Raw genomic sequence first — 16,544 nt, forward strand, 5'->3', positions numbered from 1 at the left:
AGCTTTCATCCCAGGACCCTGAACTGGTCAGTCAGTGTGGCCATGCTGAAGTTCCTCCGACTTACATCATTTGTTCCGACATGGATTATCACCGCAGTCTCCTCTGTCTCTGCTCCGTCCAGGATCCTTTCGATCCTATCAGTGACGTCTCGTGTCTTGGCCCCTGGGAGACAAGTCACCAGCCGGTCCTCCCTTCCTCCAGCTACGTGACTGTCAACCTCTCTCAAGATCGAGTCTCCCACTACAATAGCAGACTTCCCTTTCCTCAGCAACCTCCTCTGTCTCAGGTCCGTGTCCTCGGTGTAGTGCGGTGTCTCTCCCTCGGGGTCCCGGTGAGTAACGGTCTCCTCCTCTTGCGCGGTTCCTCCGCTAGGTCCTTCCCCGGTGTCGCCTTGTGGATCCTGGGTCTCGTCTGCCGACATCCGTCTGTGCAGCTGCTGGTCCTGTTCCTCCACCTTCCTCCTATAGGCCTCCTCGATGAATCTCTCGAGGTCCTTCACCTGGTCCACAATGGGGCCTTCTCCGTCTGTGTCCTTGGTTGACCAGCTCGTTTCCTCCGTGTTGCGCAGTTCCTCCAGTCCCTCCAGTTCAAAACAGTGATAAACATCACCTTAAAATACCAAATAAAGATCCATTCATTTACCATTGACAACTGTTCCTACTATTAGGCTCAAACCAAGATGTTCAAGTCTCCAAACTGCACAACTGCCTCTCAGAAATAAAAGACTGGATGATCCAAAACAAGATGCAACTAAATGTGGCAATAAAATAAGTTCCTCTGGATATGGAGAGGAATTCCAAACTCACCTGCCCGTTAATCTCTTGGAAATTGGCCACTTTGATGACCAAGGGCAAAGTATGTAGCCCAGGGGTGATCCTTGATGGCAATCTTTTGCTCTTTGACCATATCTCCCAAATAGTATCTGCTTCATTCTACTACATCTGGCAGCTGCGGAAAATATCAGACGATACTTCTCAGAACCAGACTTCTCTCAGCTACTCTATGCCTTCATACTGTCCCTTATGGACTACTGCAATGCACTCCTAAATGGGCTCACTACAAAATACTCCATCAACTACAATGATTGCAAAATACTGACATCCAAGTCCTAAAGAATCTCCACAAATGAGACCCAATCACCCTGGCATTGCGTTCTGCCCACTGGCAAACCATATGTATTTAAAGTCCTAGTATTGGTCTACAAAATCTTCTATAATATGGTATCAGCCTATATGGCCTCCAAAATTCTGCCCAATGTCCTAAACTAACTACTTCACTCGCAAGAAGAAAAGCAATTATATAGAAACATAGAAACCTGATGGCAGATAGCAGCCAAATGGCCCATCTACTCTGCTCATCCAAATGGCCCATCTAGACTGCCCATTATCACTTTCTCTCTCTCTGAGATATCCCACCTGCCTATTCCAGGCCCTTTTTAATTCAGACAGTCTCTGTCTCCACCACCTCTTCTGGGTGACTGTTTCATGCATCTACCACTCTTTCCATAAAATAGTATTTCTTCAGATTACTCCGGAGCCTATCACCTCTTAAGTTCATCCTAAACCCTCTGATTGCAGAGTTTCCTTTCAAATGAAAGAGACTCGACTCATGCACATTTACATTACATAGGTATTTAAACATCTCTATCATATCACCCCTCTCCCACCTTTCCTCCAAAGTATACAGATTGAGATCTTTAAGTCTGTTGCCATATGCCTTATAATGAAGACCACATACCATTTTAGTAGCCTTCCTCTGGACCGACTGTACCCTTCACTTTGAGAATGCCCAGAAATGATCTTACTGCACCTCTAGAAAAAACTACCTATACACATAAGATTACTAGAAGGTCTATGGATCTTCAGGAAGGCAATAAAAGCTCAACTCTTCCCCTGGCCCTTTAAGAGAGTGCATCTATCCAACTTCACAGATCATCTAATCTAATCTAATCTAAACCTTAAGTTTATATACCGCCTCATCTCCATGAGAATGGAGCTCGACACGGTTTACAAGAACTTAAAATAGTGGGTAGAGAAGAAGGAAAAGGATTACATGAACTTATGTGTAGAAGGGGAGAGAGAAAGGGGGGAAGGATAGAGCTACAATTTGCTGAAAAGCCAGGTTTTCAGTTGTTTGCGGAATAACTGAAGGGAGCTCAGGTTCCGCAGCGGGGTGGTGAGGTCGTTCCAAAGACCTGTGATTTTGAAGAGAAGGGATTTTCCCAGTTTGCCTGAATAGTGGATGCCACGTGGAGAGGGGAAGGCTAGTTTAAGCCTTTGGGCAGTTTTGGAGGAGTTGGGACTGGAGGAGTTGAAAGACAGTGGGATAAGAGGAGGCAGGATTCCGTGAATGATTTTGAAAGCCAGGCAGGAACATTTGAAATGGATTCTGGAGATTATTGGGAGCCAATGAAGTTTGGCAAGGAGTGGGGAGGCATGGTCAGACTTGTGTTTTGAGAAGATCAGTTTGGCTGCAGTATTCTGGATTAGCTGGAGTCTTAGAATACTTTTTTGATAGATTTAAGTAGATGGCGTTGCAGTAATCTAGTTTGAAGAGGATGATGGATTGGACAAGGATGGCAAAGTGTTGTTGGCTGAAGTAGGATCTAGCTTTCCTCAGCATGTGAAGGCTGAAAAAGCATGATTTTGCCAAGGAGTTGAGGTGGTCATTGAGGGAGAGAGAGGAATCGATAGTGATACCAAGGACCTTGCATGAGAACTCGAGCTGTAGTGTATCGCCTGTGGGTAGTGTGAAAAGTGTGGGCAGGTGTTTGAATTTTGGGCCGAGCCAGAGTAGTTTTGCTTTAGATTAGTTTAGTTTAATCTGTACCGAGAGGGACCAGGCACGGAGTCTCATTATGCAAGCTGTAATGTTTTCGTGGAGGTTGGTGAGGTTCTGGTCAGTCTCAAGGAGGACAAGGATGTCATCTGCATAAGTGTAGATTGTTTCCAGGGGGGATAGTTGAAAGAGTTTCAGGGAGGACATGTAGATGTTAAAGAGAATAGGGGAAAGGGGTGATCCTTGAGGGACACCGCAAGATGGAGTCCAAGGAGTGGACATGGTGCCATTTGTGTTGACGGTGTAGGAACGGGAGCGTAAGAAGTTTGAGAACCACATTAGGACGGTGGAGTCGATTCCAATCTCGGAAAGTTGGTAAAGTAGTATGTCGTGATGGACGACATCAAAAGCAGCGGAAAGATCGAATTGTAGTAGGACAGCGAATTTATTACGTGAGTGTAGTTGTTGTACCTTTGAAATTAGGGAAACTAGGAGGGATTCAGTGCTAAAGCAGGGTCTGAAGCCATGTTGGTAGGGGTGAAGAATGGAGAATCTCTCGAGATAGGAGGAGAGCTGGGTAGCAACTATGGTTTCTAGAAGTTTGGTAAGTAGAGGGATATTTACTATGGGACGGTAGTTTGATGGTAGGGAGGGGTCGAGATCGGCTTTTTTCAGAATAGGTGACAAGGCAATGTGGCCCATTTTTGTGGAGAACAAGCCTGATAGTAGAACAGAGTTAATGAGTCTCGTAAGGGAGGAGATGGCCTGTGCAGGAATGTTTTCATAAAGGTGGGATGGGAAAGGATCTAAGATGCATTTGCAGGATTTCAGTCTGAGGCAGAGTTTAGAGATCTGGGGTTCAGATATGGGTTCAAATGTCGTCCAGGATCTATCCACTGGGATAGGGTTTGAGGAGGAAGAGAATTGTAAGAGACTGCTGAGGGGAAAGAGCTCCTTATGGACCCTGACCTTCCTTTGTCTTGAATCTCCATGTTCTGTCTCAAATCTCCATGTTCTGTCATTTAATATTTGACCATACTATGCCATACTATGACCAATATATGACCATACTATTCGCCATCTTTGTCCTACTATACTATATGCCATATTTGCATTCAATGTTTGCCATTCCATGTCTTCCATGCTTCTTTTCATCATGTATACTTGCCCTACCATTTTCCAAGTTGTATCATACTATATTAGCCATGCTTTGTAATACTGTGTGTACTATGCTGTTTTGCTGAGCTATGCTCACCATACCATGTTTTGTCATATTATATTTCTACCATGCTTTGTTAACTATGTTTTGCTCTTTTGTCAGACAATGTTTACCATGTTATGAGAGTGTGGTGCAGTAGTTGCAATTGCAGCCTTGGCACCCTGACTTTGTGGGTTCAAACCTGCACTGCTCCTTGTGACAATGGATGTGTTACCTGATCCCCCATTGTCTCAGGTACATTAGATAGATTGTGAGCCCATCAGGACAGACAGGGAAAAATGCTTGAGTTCCTCAATAAATTCATGTAAGCCATTCGAAGCTCCCCTGGGAGAACAGTACAGAAAATTGTGTGGACTTCTACAGTCAAGGGTCCAGAAATATCAAAGAAAAATGCAATTTATTTTAATCATGAATTTATAATGCTTTTAACTATTAGGCAAACTGGGTGGACTGTTCAGGTCTTTATCTGCTGTCATTTACAATGTGTCACTCCTATTGTGTAAGATGCCATATATCTTATACAATAGGAGTGTGATTAGTTTTGCTAGTGATATCCAGTTCATATTTTTAGAGTAGACCTAGGGTATTCCAACTAGAGCATGCGAAAACCCATTTTACATAGACCACTGAGATTGCAAGTTAGATGTCCAGATCAGGACCTTCTCAATTCTGGTGAAGTTTTTGAAAACCAAAGAAGAAGCAGAATGAGGCTGGTCTTCAATCAAATCACACTTTAATAGCAACCAATGTAGCATATACAGAATGTCTTCTAAACATGCAGTGGACTCGACATAGGCTATTAAAGTGTGATTAATTTGAAGATCAGGCTCACTCTGCTTCTTCTCTGGATTCCCTGGGACTTGAGATGTAGAATTTCTCTGTTGCTTGGTTCAAAGTTTTTGAAAAAGCAGGAGTGTATATCTATTTGTTGACCTATGTTGGATCTTCAATAAAGACTGAATATAAGCCTGAAAGTAAGTAAAAAGTGCCCAAGATCATGACACATTATAACATGAAATCTCTCACCAGAGTGGATGGAGACCTCTCCCTCTGGACAGGGGATACAGTCATAGCAGCAGATGGGCTCTCCCTCTCTGGTTAATTTCCTGAACCCAGGAAGGCAACTCAGGCTACATCTGGACTGTGGTGGTATCTAATGATTGAGAAAAAAAAGTCTGAATTACTTGAGAAATAAGAGCACAAGAATAGCCTTACTGGGCAAGACCAATGTTCCATCAAGCCCAGTAGCCCATTCTCACGGTAGCCAATCAAGGTCCCTAGTACCTGGCCAAAACCCAAGGTGTAGCAACATTCCATGCTTCCGATCCAGGGCAAGCAGTGGCTTCCCCCATGTCTTTCTCAATAACAGACTATGGACGTTTTCTCCAGGAACTTGTCCAAACCTTTCTTAAAACCAGCAACCCTGGGGTATGACTTTTCAAGTAGAATGTTACTTTTCTGTCTAAAACTGAGTCAGTTTTGCCCAATAAATTTTCTTCTCATTAACAAGCTATTCAGTAGAATATGGCAATGAATATGAACTATGTTTTGATTTGAAATAAAGATAATATGAAATAAATTTGACTTGAAATTAGCCATTCAGGCTGATTGGATAATGTCTTGAGTAATGTTCCTATGCAGGTTATCCTTAATATTTTGAGCTGGTTACTGCTCTCCAGACAAAAGGACAGTGATAAGTTGGGTTATGTTGAAGTGGAGACAAAGCTGAAACTGATTATAGTCTGAGTTAAAAATAAACATATACAAGCAGAATATCACAAAGTTTTTATATAGCTACCAAAAGATATTCATATATTAAACCCAAAACCCAGAGATTTTGTTAAAGCAGGTTTCCAGATTAATACAAAGAAAAGACCTCAGTGTTTCCCAGGAGCATACACGGGAAACTTCTATGACAAGTATATAGTTGCCCTAGAGAAACACGTCCTTGGTCTAAGAAAAACTCCGTTCAAAATTAAATAAGCAACAATACAAAAAACTAATTGCTTCAAATGTACTTGTACAAAATAGGAAACCAGCACTTATCTTTTTAGTATCTTTGTATCCTCTGGTATTGGAAAAATCTCCGCAGTTCGAACTAAGCACTCAGTGCTGTTTAACTTAACAATGCTCAGGAGATAAGCTTAGAATTACTGACAAGCCCTGTTTCGCTTTAGTGCTTCATCAGGGGAATTTCTAAAAAACAAAAATACAAAAGATTAGTCTAATGCTTCACCAATGAAAACGTTGCTTATAGCAAAATAAACAATAATCACATTTCATTTACTTTGAAAAAAGAGCTACCGCTTCAAAAATCTTCGAGAATATGGTGACTCGGCATCTGACTCGGCTTTAAAGAATACGTGCTAGCGTCATCGATAGCCAATCAGAAAACAGTAAGGGAAAATTAGCCAATCATAGTTTACAGCTCATCTTGTGCACAGAATATTTTTTTTTTTAAAAAAAGGCATGCCATTTAACTCGGGCATTCAAGCCATTAGCGGTACAGGTTTGCAATTTAAAAAAACCATTTTTGTTTGCGCTGTCTAGAACGTTTTAAAATCCCGTCCCTTGCTTGATGGAAAAAGTCATTCTATAATCCAGCAACGCACCTCTGTAAATGAATGGTGTATGCCCAGGCAGTGCTGCATCATAGGTGCTTTAATCCTACAACATGTCGAGCAGGACCTATGGGGTCCTTTTACAAAGCCATGCCAGCACTTTTATCGCATGCACCGGATTAGCGTGCGCTAGCCGGAAATCTACCACCTGCTAAAAAGGAGGCAGTAGTGGCTAACGCATCCGGCAATCTAACACGCGCTATTCCACACGTTAAATCCCTAGCGCAGCTTTGTAAAAGGAGACCTATGTTTAATTATTCTAGTCTAGAAAGGTCTAGATGTCTGTCCAATGTATAAAAGATTACATGGGCAACGCATAGCATAAATCACTCCGCTGGTCTCACAGGTCATAGAGGATTTCAACATTTACTCTCTATTATCCATTGGATTGATAAATAAGTTGCATTCCAAGGTGATATAGCAGATCGAACAATGCCCGCACTTACGGTGTCCTATTGACTCACCCTGATTGTCTTGGGCATCCTCATATATCATAGCTCCTCTACTTGTTGGGCAAATAAGTTATTGTAAATTTTTATTTCTAGAATAAGCTTTAGTTATTTGCACATCTCTAAAACAAGAATGACTAGATAAGCAATTCAAATGTTTTTGTAGGATTTTTTCAAAAAATCGTGCCTGTTCTCTCTGGTTCAGATTCAGTATACTGAACTAGGAGATCCCTCTAATTTTGCAATGCTCATGTATACAATCTTTCAATACAAGTCTCGGGATGGCCCCGATCTAGGAGCTTATCTCCCAGAATTCTAGCTTGAGTTTTAAACTCTTTTTTCATAGAGCATAATCTACGATATCGAAGGAATTGTTAATTAGGTAAGTTTTCTTTAAGATGCTGTGGATGGGAACTAGAAAATTCTAGAAAGGTATTCTTATCTGTATCCTTACGAAAGACAGAAGTAGAGAAATCTTCACCATTAATTATAATGAGTACATCTAATAATGAAATCTGTTGAATATCAAGTGACACTTCAAAAGGAATTGTAGGTAGACAGCTATTCAAAAATGTAACAAAAGATTGTAGATTAGGCAGCAAATCTTCCCATAGCAGAAAGATGTCATCAATGCCCCATGTCATTGCCCCAGGTACATTAGATAGATTGTGATCCCACCAGGACAGACAGGAAAAAATGCTTGAGTACCTGAATAATCTCATGTAAACCATTCTGCACCACAAGGTCACTTTTGAACACCATGCAAAATTGTATGCAAATTTTTCTTCAAAATCTGCCATAAAAAGATTGGCTAAAGAAGGAGCACATGTGTCCCCCATAGCCATTCCAGATAACTGCTGATAAAATGTCTCTTGGAAAATAAAATAATTCCTCTTGTGAGAAACCGATAATGATTTTATCAGAAAATCTGAAGGTACTTGATAGGGGGCATATTCTTCTAGAATAGCCAGAGCTAAGTCTTGCGGGATGTTCGTATATAGTGACTGTACATGTAACGTCACTAGTATCGTATTATCAGTAGGATGATGTTGAGACAGTAAATGCAAAAATTGGGTTGTATCCTGAACAAAAGATTTTATTAATAGCACAAGTGGTTTCAAAAAAATGGCAACATATTGATTAACCTTTTCTAGCAGGAAGCCACATGATGATACTATTGGACGACCAAGTGGAGAAAAAAGACTCTTATGAATCTTAGGCAAAATGTAGAAAAAAGGAATATTAGGATACTGTGGACATAAAAACTGGAGCTCATTCTGCATCACAAATCCTTGTTTATTCCCCTGGGTCACTATTTCTGCTATTTCTTTCTTCAAATAGTCAATAGGATCTTCCTCCTAAGGGGAATAGACAGACCTATCTGCTAATTGACGCACAATCTTAGACACATACTAGTGGTGATCCTAATTCACCTCCACAAGATGAGCTGTAAACTATGATTGGCTGAGTTTCCCTTACTTTTTTCTGATTGGCTATCAATGACGCTAGCACGTATTCTTTAAATCAGAGTCAGATGCCGAATCGCCATTTTCTCGAAGAAGATCTTTGAAGCCGTAGCTCTTTTTTCAAAGTTAATGAAATGTGATTATTGTGATTAATGTGATTAACGTTTTCATTGGTGAAGTATTAGACTAATCTTTTGTATTTTTGTTTTTTAGAAATTCCCCTGATGATGCACTAAAGTGAAACATGGCCTGTTGGGAATTCAAAGCTTATCTCCCGTGCATTGTTAAGTTAAACAGCACTGGGTGCCTACATAAGAACATAAGCAGTGCCTCTGCTGGGTCAGACAAGAAATCCATCACGCCCAGCAGTCCGCTCACGCGGCAGCCTATCAGGTCCAGGACCTGTATAATAATCCTCTATCCCCTTTTTTTCAGGAAATCATCTAATCCCTTCTTGAACTCCAAAACCGTACTCTGTCCTATCAAACCCTCTGGAAGCGCATTCCAGGTGTCCGCCACCCTTTGGGTGAAGAAGAACTTCCTAGCATTGGTTCTGAATCTGTCCCCTCTTAATATTTCCGAATGCCCTCTCATTCTTGCAGTTTTCGAATGTTTGAAGAATCTGTCCCTCTCCACTGTCTCCATGCCCTTCATTGTAAGTCTCTATCATGTCCCCTCTAAGTCTCCGCTTCTCCAGGGAAAAGAACCCCAGTTTCTCTAATCTTTCAGCATATGAAAAGTTTTCCATACCTTTTATCAATCGTGTCGCTCTTTTCTGAACCCTATCGAGTATCGCCATATCCTTGTTAAGGTATGGTGACCAATATTGGATGCAGTACTCCAGATATGGGCGCACCATTGCCCGATACAATAGCAGGATAACTTATTTCATTCTGGTTGTAATTCCTTTCTTGATAGTACCCAGCATTCTATTTGCCTTCTTAGAGGCCGCTGCGCACTGTACCGACGGCTTCATTGTGTTGTCCACTATTACCCCAAGTCCTTTTCTTGGGTACTTTCACCCATTACCAGCCCTCCCATCGTATAGCTGTACTTCAAGTTACTGTTTCCTACATGCAAGACTTTAAATTTCTCTACATTAAACTTCATCTGCTATTTATTCGCCCACTCTTCTAGTTTATTCAGGCTCCTTTGTAAATCTTCACAGTCCTCTTTAGTCCCAACTCCACTAAATAGTTTGGTGTCCTCTGTGAATTTTATTACTTCGCACTTCATTTATAAATACATTGAACAGCAGCGGTCTGAGTACCTACCCCTCCGGAACACCACTTGTGACCCTCCTCCAGTCCGAGAAGTTGCCCTTCACTCCTACCCTTTGGTTCCTACCTGCCAACCAATTTTTGATCCATCTATTTAAGTCTCCTTCCACCCCATGATTTTTCAGTTTCCGTAGTAGGCGTTCATAGGGTACCTTGTCAAAGGCTTTTTGGAAATTTAAATATACGATGTCTAGGGGGTCCCCTCTGTCCATCCTTTGAAGAAGTGCAATAAGTTCGTTAGGCATGATCTTCCCTTGCAGAAGCCATGTAGACTTGTTTTCATCAGTTTATTCCTTTCTAGATGCTCGTCAATGCTGTCTTTTATCAGCGCTTCTGCCATCTTCCCCGGGTCACCTCTTGATCCTTTTTTAAAGATGGGCGTAACATTAGCTATCTTCCAATCCTCCAGGATCATGCCTGTTTTCAGGGATAGATTACAAACCTGATGTAGTAGTTCTGCTATTTCCTCCTTTAGTTCTTTCAATACCCTAGGGTGGATTCCGTCCGGGCCCGGAGATTTGTCAGTTTTTAATCTATCTATCTGCTTGTGTATGTCTTCAAGGCTTACCTCCATGGATGTTAATTTTTCTGCTTGATCTCCTTTGAAGATTTTTTAAGGTTCCGGCACGTTGGATGTGTCCTCTTTTGTAAATACAGATGAAAAGAACTTGTTTAGTCTATCTGCCACTTCTTTTTCCTCCTTCACCACTTCTTTCCTGTATCCAGTGGTCCCACCTCCTCCCTAGCCAGCTGCTTCCCTTTAACATATCTGAAGAATGGTTTGAAATTTCGTGCTTCCCTGGCTAGCCTCTCTTCATATTCTCTTTCTGCTCTTCTAACCATGAGGTGACATTCTTTTTGATGCTTCCTGTGCTCTTTCCAGTTTTCCTCGGTTTTGTCCTTTTTCCATTTCCAGAATGAATTCTTCTTATCTCCTATCACTTTCTTTACTTCTATAGTTATCCACGCTAGGTCTTTTGTTCGGCTCTTTTTGCATCCTTTTCTAAATCTGCAGAGATTTTTCCCAATACCAGATGATACAAAGATACTAAAAAGATAAGTGCTGGTTTCCTATTTTGTACAAGTACATTTGAAGCAATCAGTTTATTGTGTTGTTGCTTATTTAATTTTGAATGGAGTTTTTCTTAGACCAAGGATGTGTTTCTCTATGGTAACTATATACTTGCCATAGAAGTTTCCTGGGTATGCTCCTGGAAAACAGTGAGGGTCTTTTCTCTGTATTAATCTGGAAACCTGCTTTAACAAAATCTCTGTGTTTTAGGTTTATTATTTGAATAACTCGTGGTGGCTATATATTACAGTTCTTAGTTAACATACTGTATATATCTCTAGAAGATCAGACTTTTGGTCACCCAATGGACTGTTCACTGGATTGGTAGCATCTTTAGAGGAGAAGTCCGCTTGTCTGGCCTTAAAACTAAAGAATTTCTACACATTTGACATTTTTACTTCAGTTCTCAAAGTATACTGTATAGTCAAAGTATTTAATCAAAGGAAGAATTGCTAGAACAACAGACAATGAATCCATATTTGTGAAACCCTTCTCTGCAATTGGACAGCACAATGATGAAAATGAAGATAAGAACATAAGAATTGCTGCTGCTGGGTCCATGGTGCCCAGCAGTCTGCTCACGCGGTGGCGCTCTGGTCAAAGACCAGTGCCCTAACTGAGACTAGCCCTACCTGCGTACATTCCAGTTCAGCAGGAACTTGTCTATCTTGTCTTGAATCCCTGGAGGGTGTTTTCCCCTATGAAAGACTCCGGAAGAGCATTCCAGTTTTCTACCACTCTCAGAGTGAAGAAGAACTTCCTTATGTTTGTACGGAATCTATCCCCTTTCAATTTTCAATTTTAGAGAGTGCCCTCTTGTTTTTCCTACCTTGGAGAGGGTGAACAACCTGTTCTTATCTACTAAGTACCTTGAATGTTTTGATCATGTCCCCTCTCAATGTCCTCTGCTCATGGAAGAAGAAGCCCAGTTTTCCCTTCTTTATCATTCCTAGCATTCTGTTCACCCTTTTCGCCGCCGCCGCACATTGCATGGACGTTTCATCGACTTATCATCCGAACTCCCAAGTCTCTTTCCTGGGAGGTCTCTCCAAGTACTGCCCCAGACATCCTGTATTCATGCATGAGACTTTTGTTACCGACATGCATCACTTTACACTTATCCACGTTGAACCTCATCTGCCATGTTGATGCCTATTCCTTGAGCCTGATTATGTCACTTTGCAAATCTTCGCAATCCCCCTGCGTCTTCACTATTCTGAATAACTTTGTATCGTCCGCAAATTTAATCACCTCACTTGTACCAATGTCCGTTTATACAGATATTGAAGAGCACGGGTCCAAGCACCGAGCCCTGCGGCACCCCACTAGTGATGCTCTTCCAGTCCGAGTATTGTCCATTAACCCCCACTCTCTATGTCCTATGATCCAGCCACTTTTTAATCCACGTGAGTATTTCACCCTAGATTCCATGGCTCGCAATTTTCCGAAGTAGTCGTTCATGCAGAACCTTGTCAAACGCCTTCTGAAAATCCAGATATACAATGTCGACCGGGTCGCCCTTGTCTATCTGCTTGTTTACTCCCTCAAAGAAGTGCAGCAAGTATGTCAAACAAGATCTGCCTTTGCTGAAACCGTGCTGGCTGGTCCTCATCAGACCGCGTCCGTTAAGGTGATGTGGTCCTTTATCAGCGCCTCTACCATCTTTCCTGGTACTGATGTCAGACTCACCAGTCTGTAGTTTCGTGGGTCTCCCCTCAAACCTTTTTTGAAAATCGGCGTAACCTTCGCCACCTTCCAGTCCTCTGGAATCTTTCCCGATTTGATCAACAGATTGGCTATTAGCTGAAGTAGTTCAGCTATAGTCCCTTTCAGTTCCTCGGATGGATACCATCCTGTCCCGGGGATTTATCACTCTTAAGCCTATCAATCTGCCTGCATACCTCTTCAAGACTGACCATTAACCCTGCCAGTTTCCCATTTTCGTTTCCAGCATATAGCCTGATGGGTTCCGGTATGCTGTGTATATTCTCTTCAGTAAATACAGATGCAAAAAATGTGTTCAGTCTGTTGGCGATTGCTTTGTCCTCCTTTAGCGCTCCCTTTATTCTTGCTCATCCAACGGTCCCACCGCTTCCTTCGCAGGTCGTTTCCCCTTGATATATCGAAAGAACGGCTTGAAGTTTTTTGCCTCCTTGGCTATTTTTTCCTCATAGTCTCTTTTGGCCCCTTTTACCACCTTATGGCACCTGCATTGATGTTGTGTGTGCTTATTCCAGTTTTCGTCAGATTTTTACCTTTTCCATTCCTTAATTGAAGTTCTTATTGTCTCTGATCGCTTCCTTTACCTCTAAAGTGAGCCACGCCAGTTCTTTATTCATTTTTGAAGATGCAAGAGATGAATTAAACCATCACTGTTTAAAATATGGATCATAATGACTATGATGACGATGACAGAGATTCTCTTGATCAACATCTGTGCATACCCAGTTAAAGGACACGGTAACGTTGCAGACTGGCCTAATTAGAAGGAACCTTTTACTCAGACTGTGCAATCCACTTCCTGCCTGGTCTGTTCTTGAACATCTTTTAGCCATCATGGTTTAATAATGATTCACAAGCACACTTGTACGATCAAAAGTCTTTTACATAATTTACCCCTTCTTTTACTAAGGTGTGCTAACCAATTAGCGCGCAATAATCGAATTAGCGCATGCTAAATGCTGATGCGTCCATAGACTAACATGCATGTGTTAGCATTTAGCGCACGCTAAATTGATTAGCGTGCACTAATTGGTTAGCGCAACTAAGTAAAAGAGGGCCATAGTAATTGTCTAATATAATACTTTTTGAGTTAAAAGTTAAACAACTGCAACTACAATGAATGCAATTACTATTAATGTTTTTATCCTAAACTTTTATCGCTCTACCATCCATTTTACTTTAGTAAAACTAAGGCCCTCTTTTACTAAGGTGTGCTAACCGATTAGCGCGCGCTAAATACTATACAAAGGCGCACTAAGCGTTTTAGCATGGATTTAGCGCGTGCTGAATCAACACACGCGCTAACCGCTAACACGTCTATAGGATAACATGCACGAGTTAGTATTTAGTGCATGTTTAGCACATGCTAATACTTAGCGTGTGCTAAAAAACTTTGTGCACCTTTGTAACAGAGAGGGATACCACCTCTTTTACTAAGGTGCTCTAACTGATTTGCGCGCACTAATCGAATTACCACGTGTTAAACTCTAACATGTCAATAGAACTAATATGCACGTGTTAGCATTTAGCATGCGCTAATCGGTTAGCGCACCTTAGTAAAAGAAGGGGTATGTTTTTACTGTACTTTTATTTAAGCATTAAAAAATACATTTATTTTTACTTTTAAATATGAGCGTGAATCAGAAATTAAAGGCAATTATTAATGTGATAACCGGAACAGAGCTAGTGAAATGTATCATATGTACTTCCATTTCCTGGGAGAAAGCCTTGGTGGCAGCACATGTGCTTAGAGCACTTCAAATCTCCAATAGCTAAGTAATCCTGAAATGTAGAGCCTTGATTTTGATTCAAGCATACAATCCCTTTCCTTTCCCTACTTTCAGCTAGTAATAAAATAATAATATTTTTTTCAAACCCTCTCTTCCTTTGCTTTCTTGGGAAGTTTGGTTCTTAACTGCTTGGTTCTCTGCTGAATTAAGGACTTTAGTCCCATCCACCCTCCTCATACCCTCTCAAAAGTTTTCTAATGATATATAGAAAACCCCAAAATTAAGAATACTTCACGGCCAATTCCCAACTAAATCAGAATGGCTTTTATTCAGTGCAATCATAGTTGGCCTATAGTTGCAAATCACACACCATCTAGAGATTTAGGGCCTGCCCCATATGTCTTCAACTCAGTGGCGTACCTAGCATATGTGATACCCGGGGCCCATCATTTTTTTACACCCCCCTCCCCCGAATCTATATCAAAAATATGATTTTTAGTAACAATCCACTTATCGCACAACAAAGGAAAAGGCAGCATCTTAAACACTGCAGTGAGAACTAGAACGCCAACACATACATTGTAAAACTAAACAAGCCAGATCCCGCATAGTCAATAGATCCTGCAGTCAATGCCAACTGAAAACTATGTCATTTTCATACACACAGAACAGAGATACACCCTCGCCCAATATGGAATAATCACAAACTAAAAATAGAAATATGTAGACAAAAGTTAAACTGAACCGCCAAGAAACCAGACTCTGCATACAATGCAATACCACAACACCACAAAAACAGTGACACATGTCTCCTAATACTGTGCAAAATATAAAGACAGTAGATGTAAATTTGAAAAAACTGATACATAACAATCACCATTTTACAAATTAACAAATAAAAATAAAACAAATAATGATAAATAAGAAAATACCATTTTATTGGAATAATCCATTTTTTAATTAGCTTTCAGAGTCCAAATCAGGAAAGGGGTTTAGTCCAAAAAATTGCCTTATTTCCATTTCCTATTTATAAACTTTTATCAATACAGTTACAATACTACTTAATTCTAAGTAAAGCAACAAAAAAATCTTTCTACCTTTTGTCATTTCTGCTTTAATCATCTTTTCTTTGCTTTCTTCTTTCTATACAGCATTTGTCCTCTCTCCCTTCCATGCAACATCTGCCCTCTCTTTGCCCCTTCCACCCAGTTTCTGCCCTCTCTCTCTTCCCCTTCCATCTACTGCCCACAGTCTCTCTGCTCCTTCCTATTTTGTCCACCTTCTCTCTCTTCCATATGGCATCTTCCCTCTTTCTATGTCCTTTCAATAAACTGTATATCCTATGTCCCTTCTCTCCTTTGCACTTTATTCATTTCAGATTCACCCCCTCTCCATTTTTCTGTCTCCACCCCCTCCCCTATGCTTTGGCATCTTTATCTTTCTCTTCTCCTTTCCTTCCTTCCTTTTCACTCCATACCATGGTCTGGTATCTCTATCTCCTTCCCTTCCCTCCCCATGCCATGGCATCTCTTCCTCCCCCTCCATGGTCTGGTATCTCCTTTCCCTTTTTCCTTTCCCTCCCTTCCATGGACTTGGCATCTCTGGTTCCTCTCCCTTAATTTCCTTCTCCCTCCTTCCCTCTCTCTCCCCAATTTGGTGCTGCTGCAGTAGCATTTCTCTCCCACCCCGTCCTTGAGCAGCAGCAGAATTTCTCTCCCTCTTGCCTATGCAGCATTTCTACCCCCCTTGCCTGTTCAGCATTTCTCCACCCCCTTCCCTGTGCAGCAGCATGTCTCCCTCCTTGTCTGTGCAGCTTTTCTCCATCCGCTTTCCTGTGCAGCATTTTTCCTACCCCCCTTTCTTGTGCAGCAGAAGCATGTTTCCCCCTTGCCTATGCAACATTTCTCCACCCCCCCTGCCTGTGCAGCACTTTTCAACCCCCCCATTCCCTGTGCAGCAGCAGCATGTCTCCTCCCTTGTCTGTGCAGCATTTCTCCACCCCCCTTGCCTGTGCAGCATTTCTCCACCCCCCTTCCCTGTGCAGCAGCAGCATGTCTCCCCCCTTGCCTGTGCAGCATTTCTCCATCCCCCTTGCCTGTGCAGCATTTCTCCCCCTTCCCTGTGCAGCAACAATATTTCCCTGCCCAGCATTTCTGGCTGGTTCCCCTGCTCAAAGCTGCGGGCGTCTACACCTCACGTGATCCGC

At 41.7% G+C, this 16,544-nt stretch overlaps 1 protein-coding gene across 1 annotated transcript in view; it reads right to left on the reverse strand.

Annotated features, from left to right (window-relative positions):
- LOC117346291 (vomeronasal type-2 receptor 26-like) overlaps nucleotides 1–16,544 on the reverse strand; it is a 60,049-nt gene that overhangs the window by 20,930 nt on the left and 22,575 nt on the right. The window contains exon 4 of the mRNA XM_033915690.1: nucleotides 5,025–5,151. Within this exon, the coding sequence (XP_033771581.1) occupies nucleotides 5,025–5,151 (127 nt within the window). The remainder of the gene's footprint in view (nucleotides 1–5,024; nucleotides 5,152–16,544) is intronic.

The sequence above is a fragment of the Geotrypetes seraphini genome, chromosome 12, assembly GCF_902459505.1.
Source record: "Geotrypetes seraphini chromosome 12, aGeoSer1.1, whole genome shotgun sequence".
In the NCBI taxonomy this organism is placed as follows: Eukaryota; Metazoa; Chordata; class Amphibia; order Gymnophiona; family Dermophiidae; genus Geotrypetes; species Geotrypetes seraphini.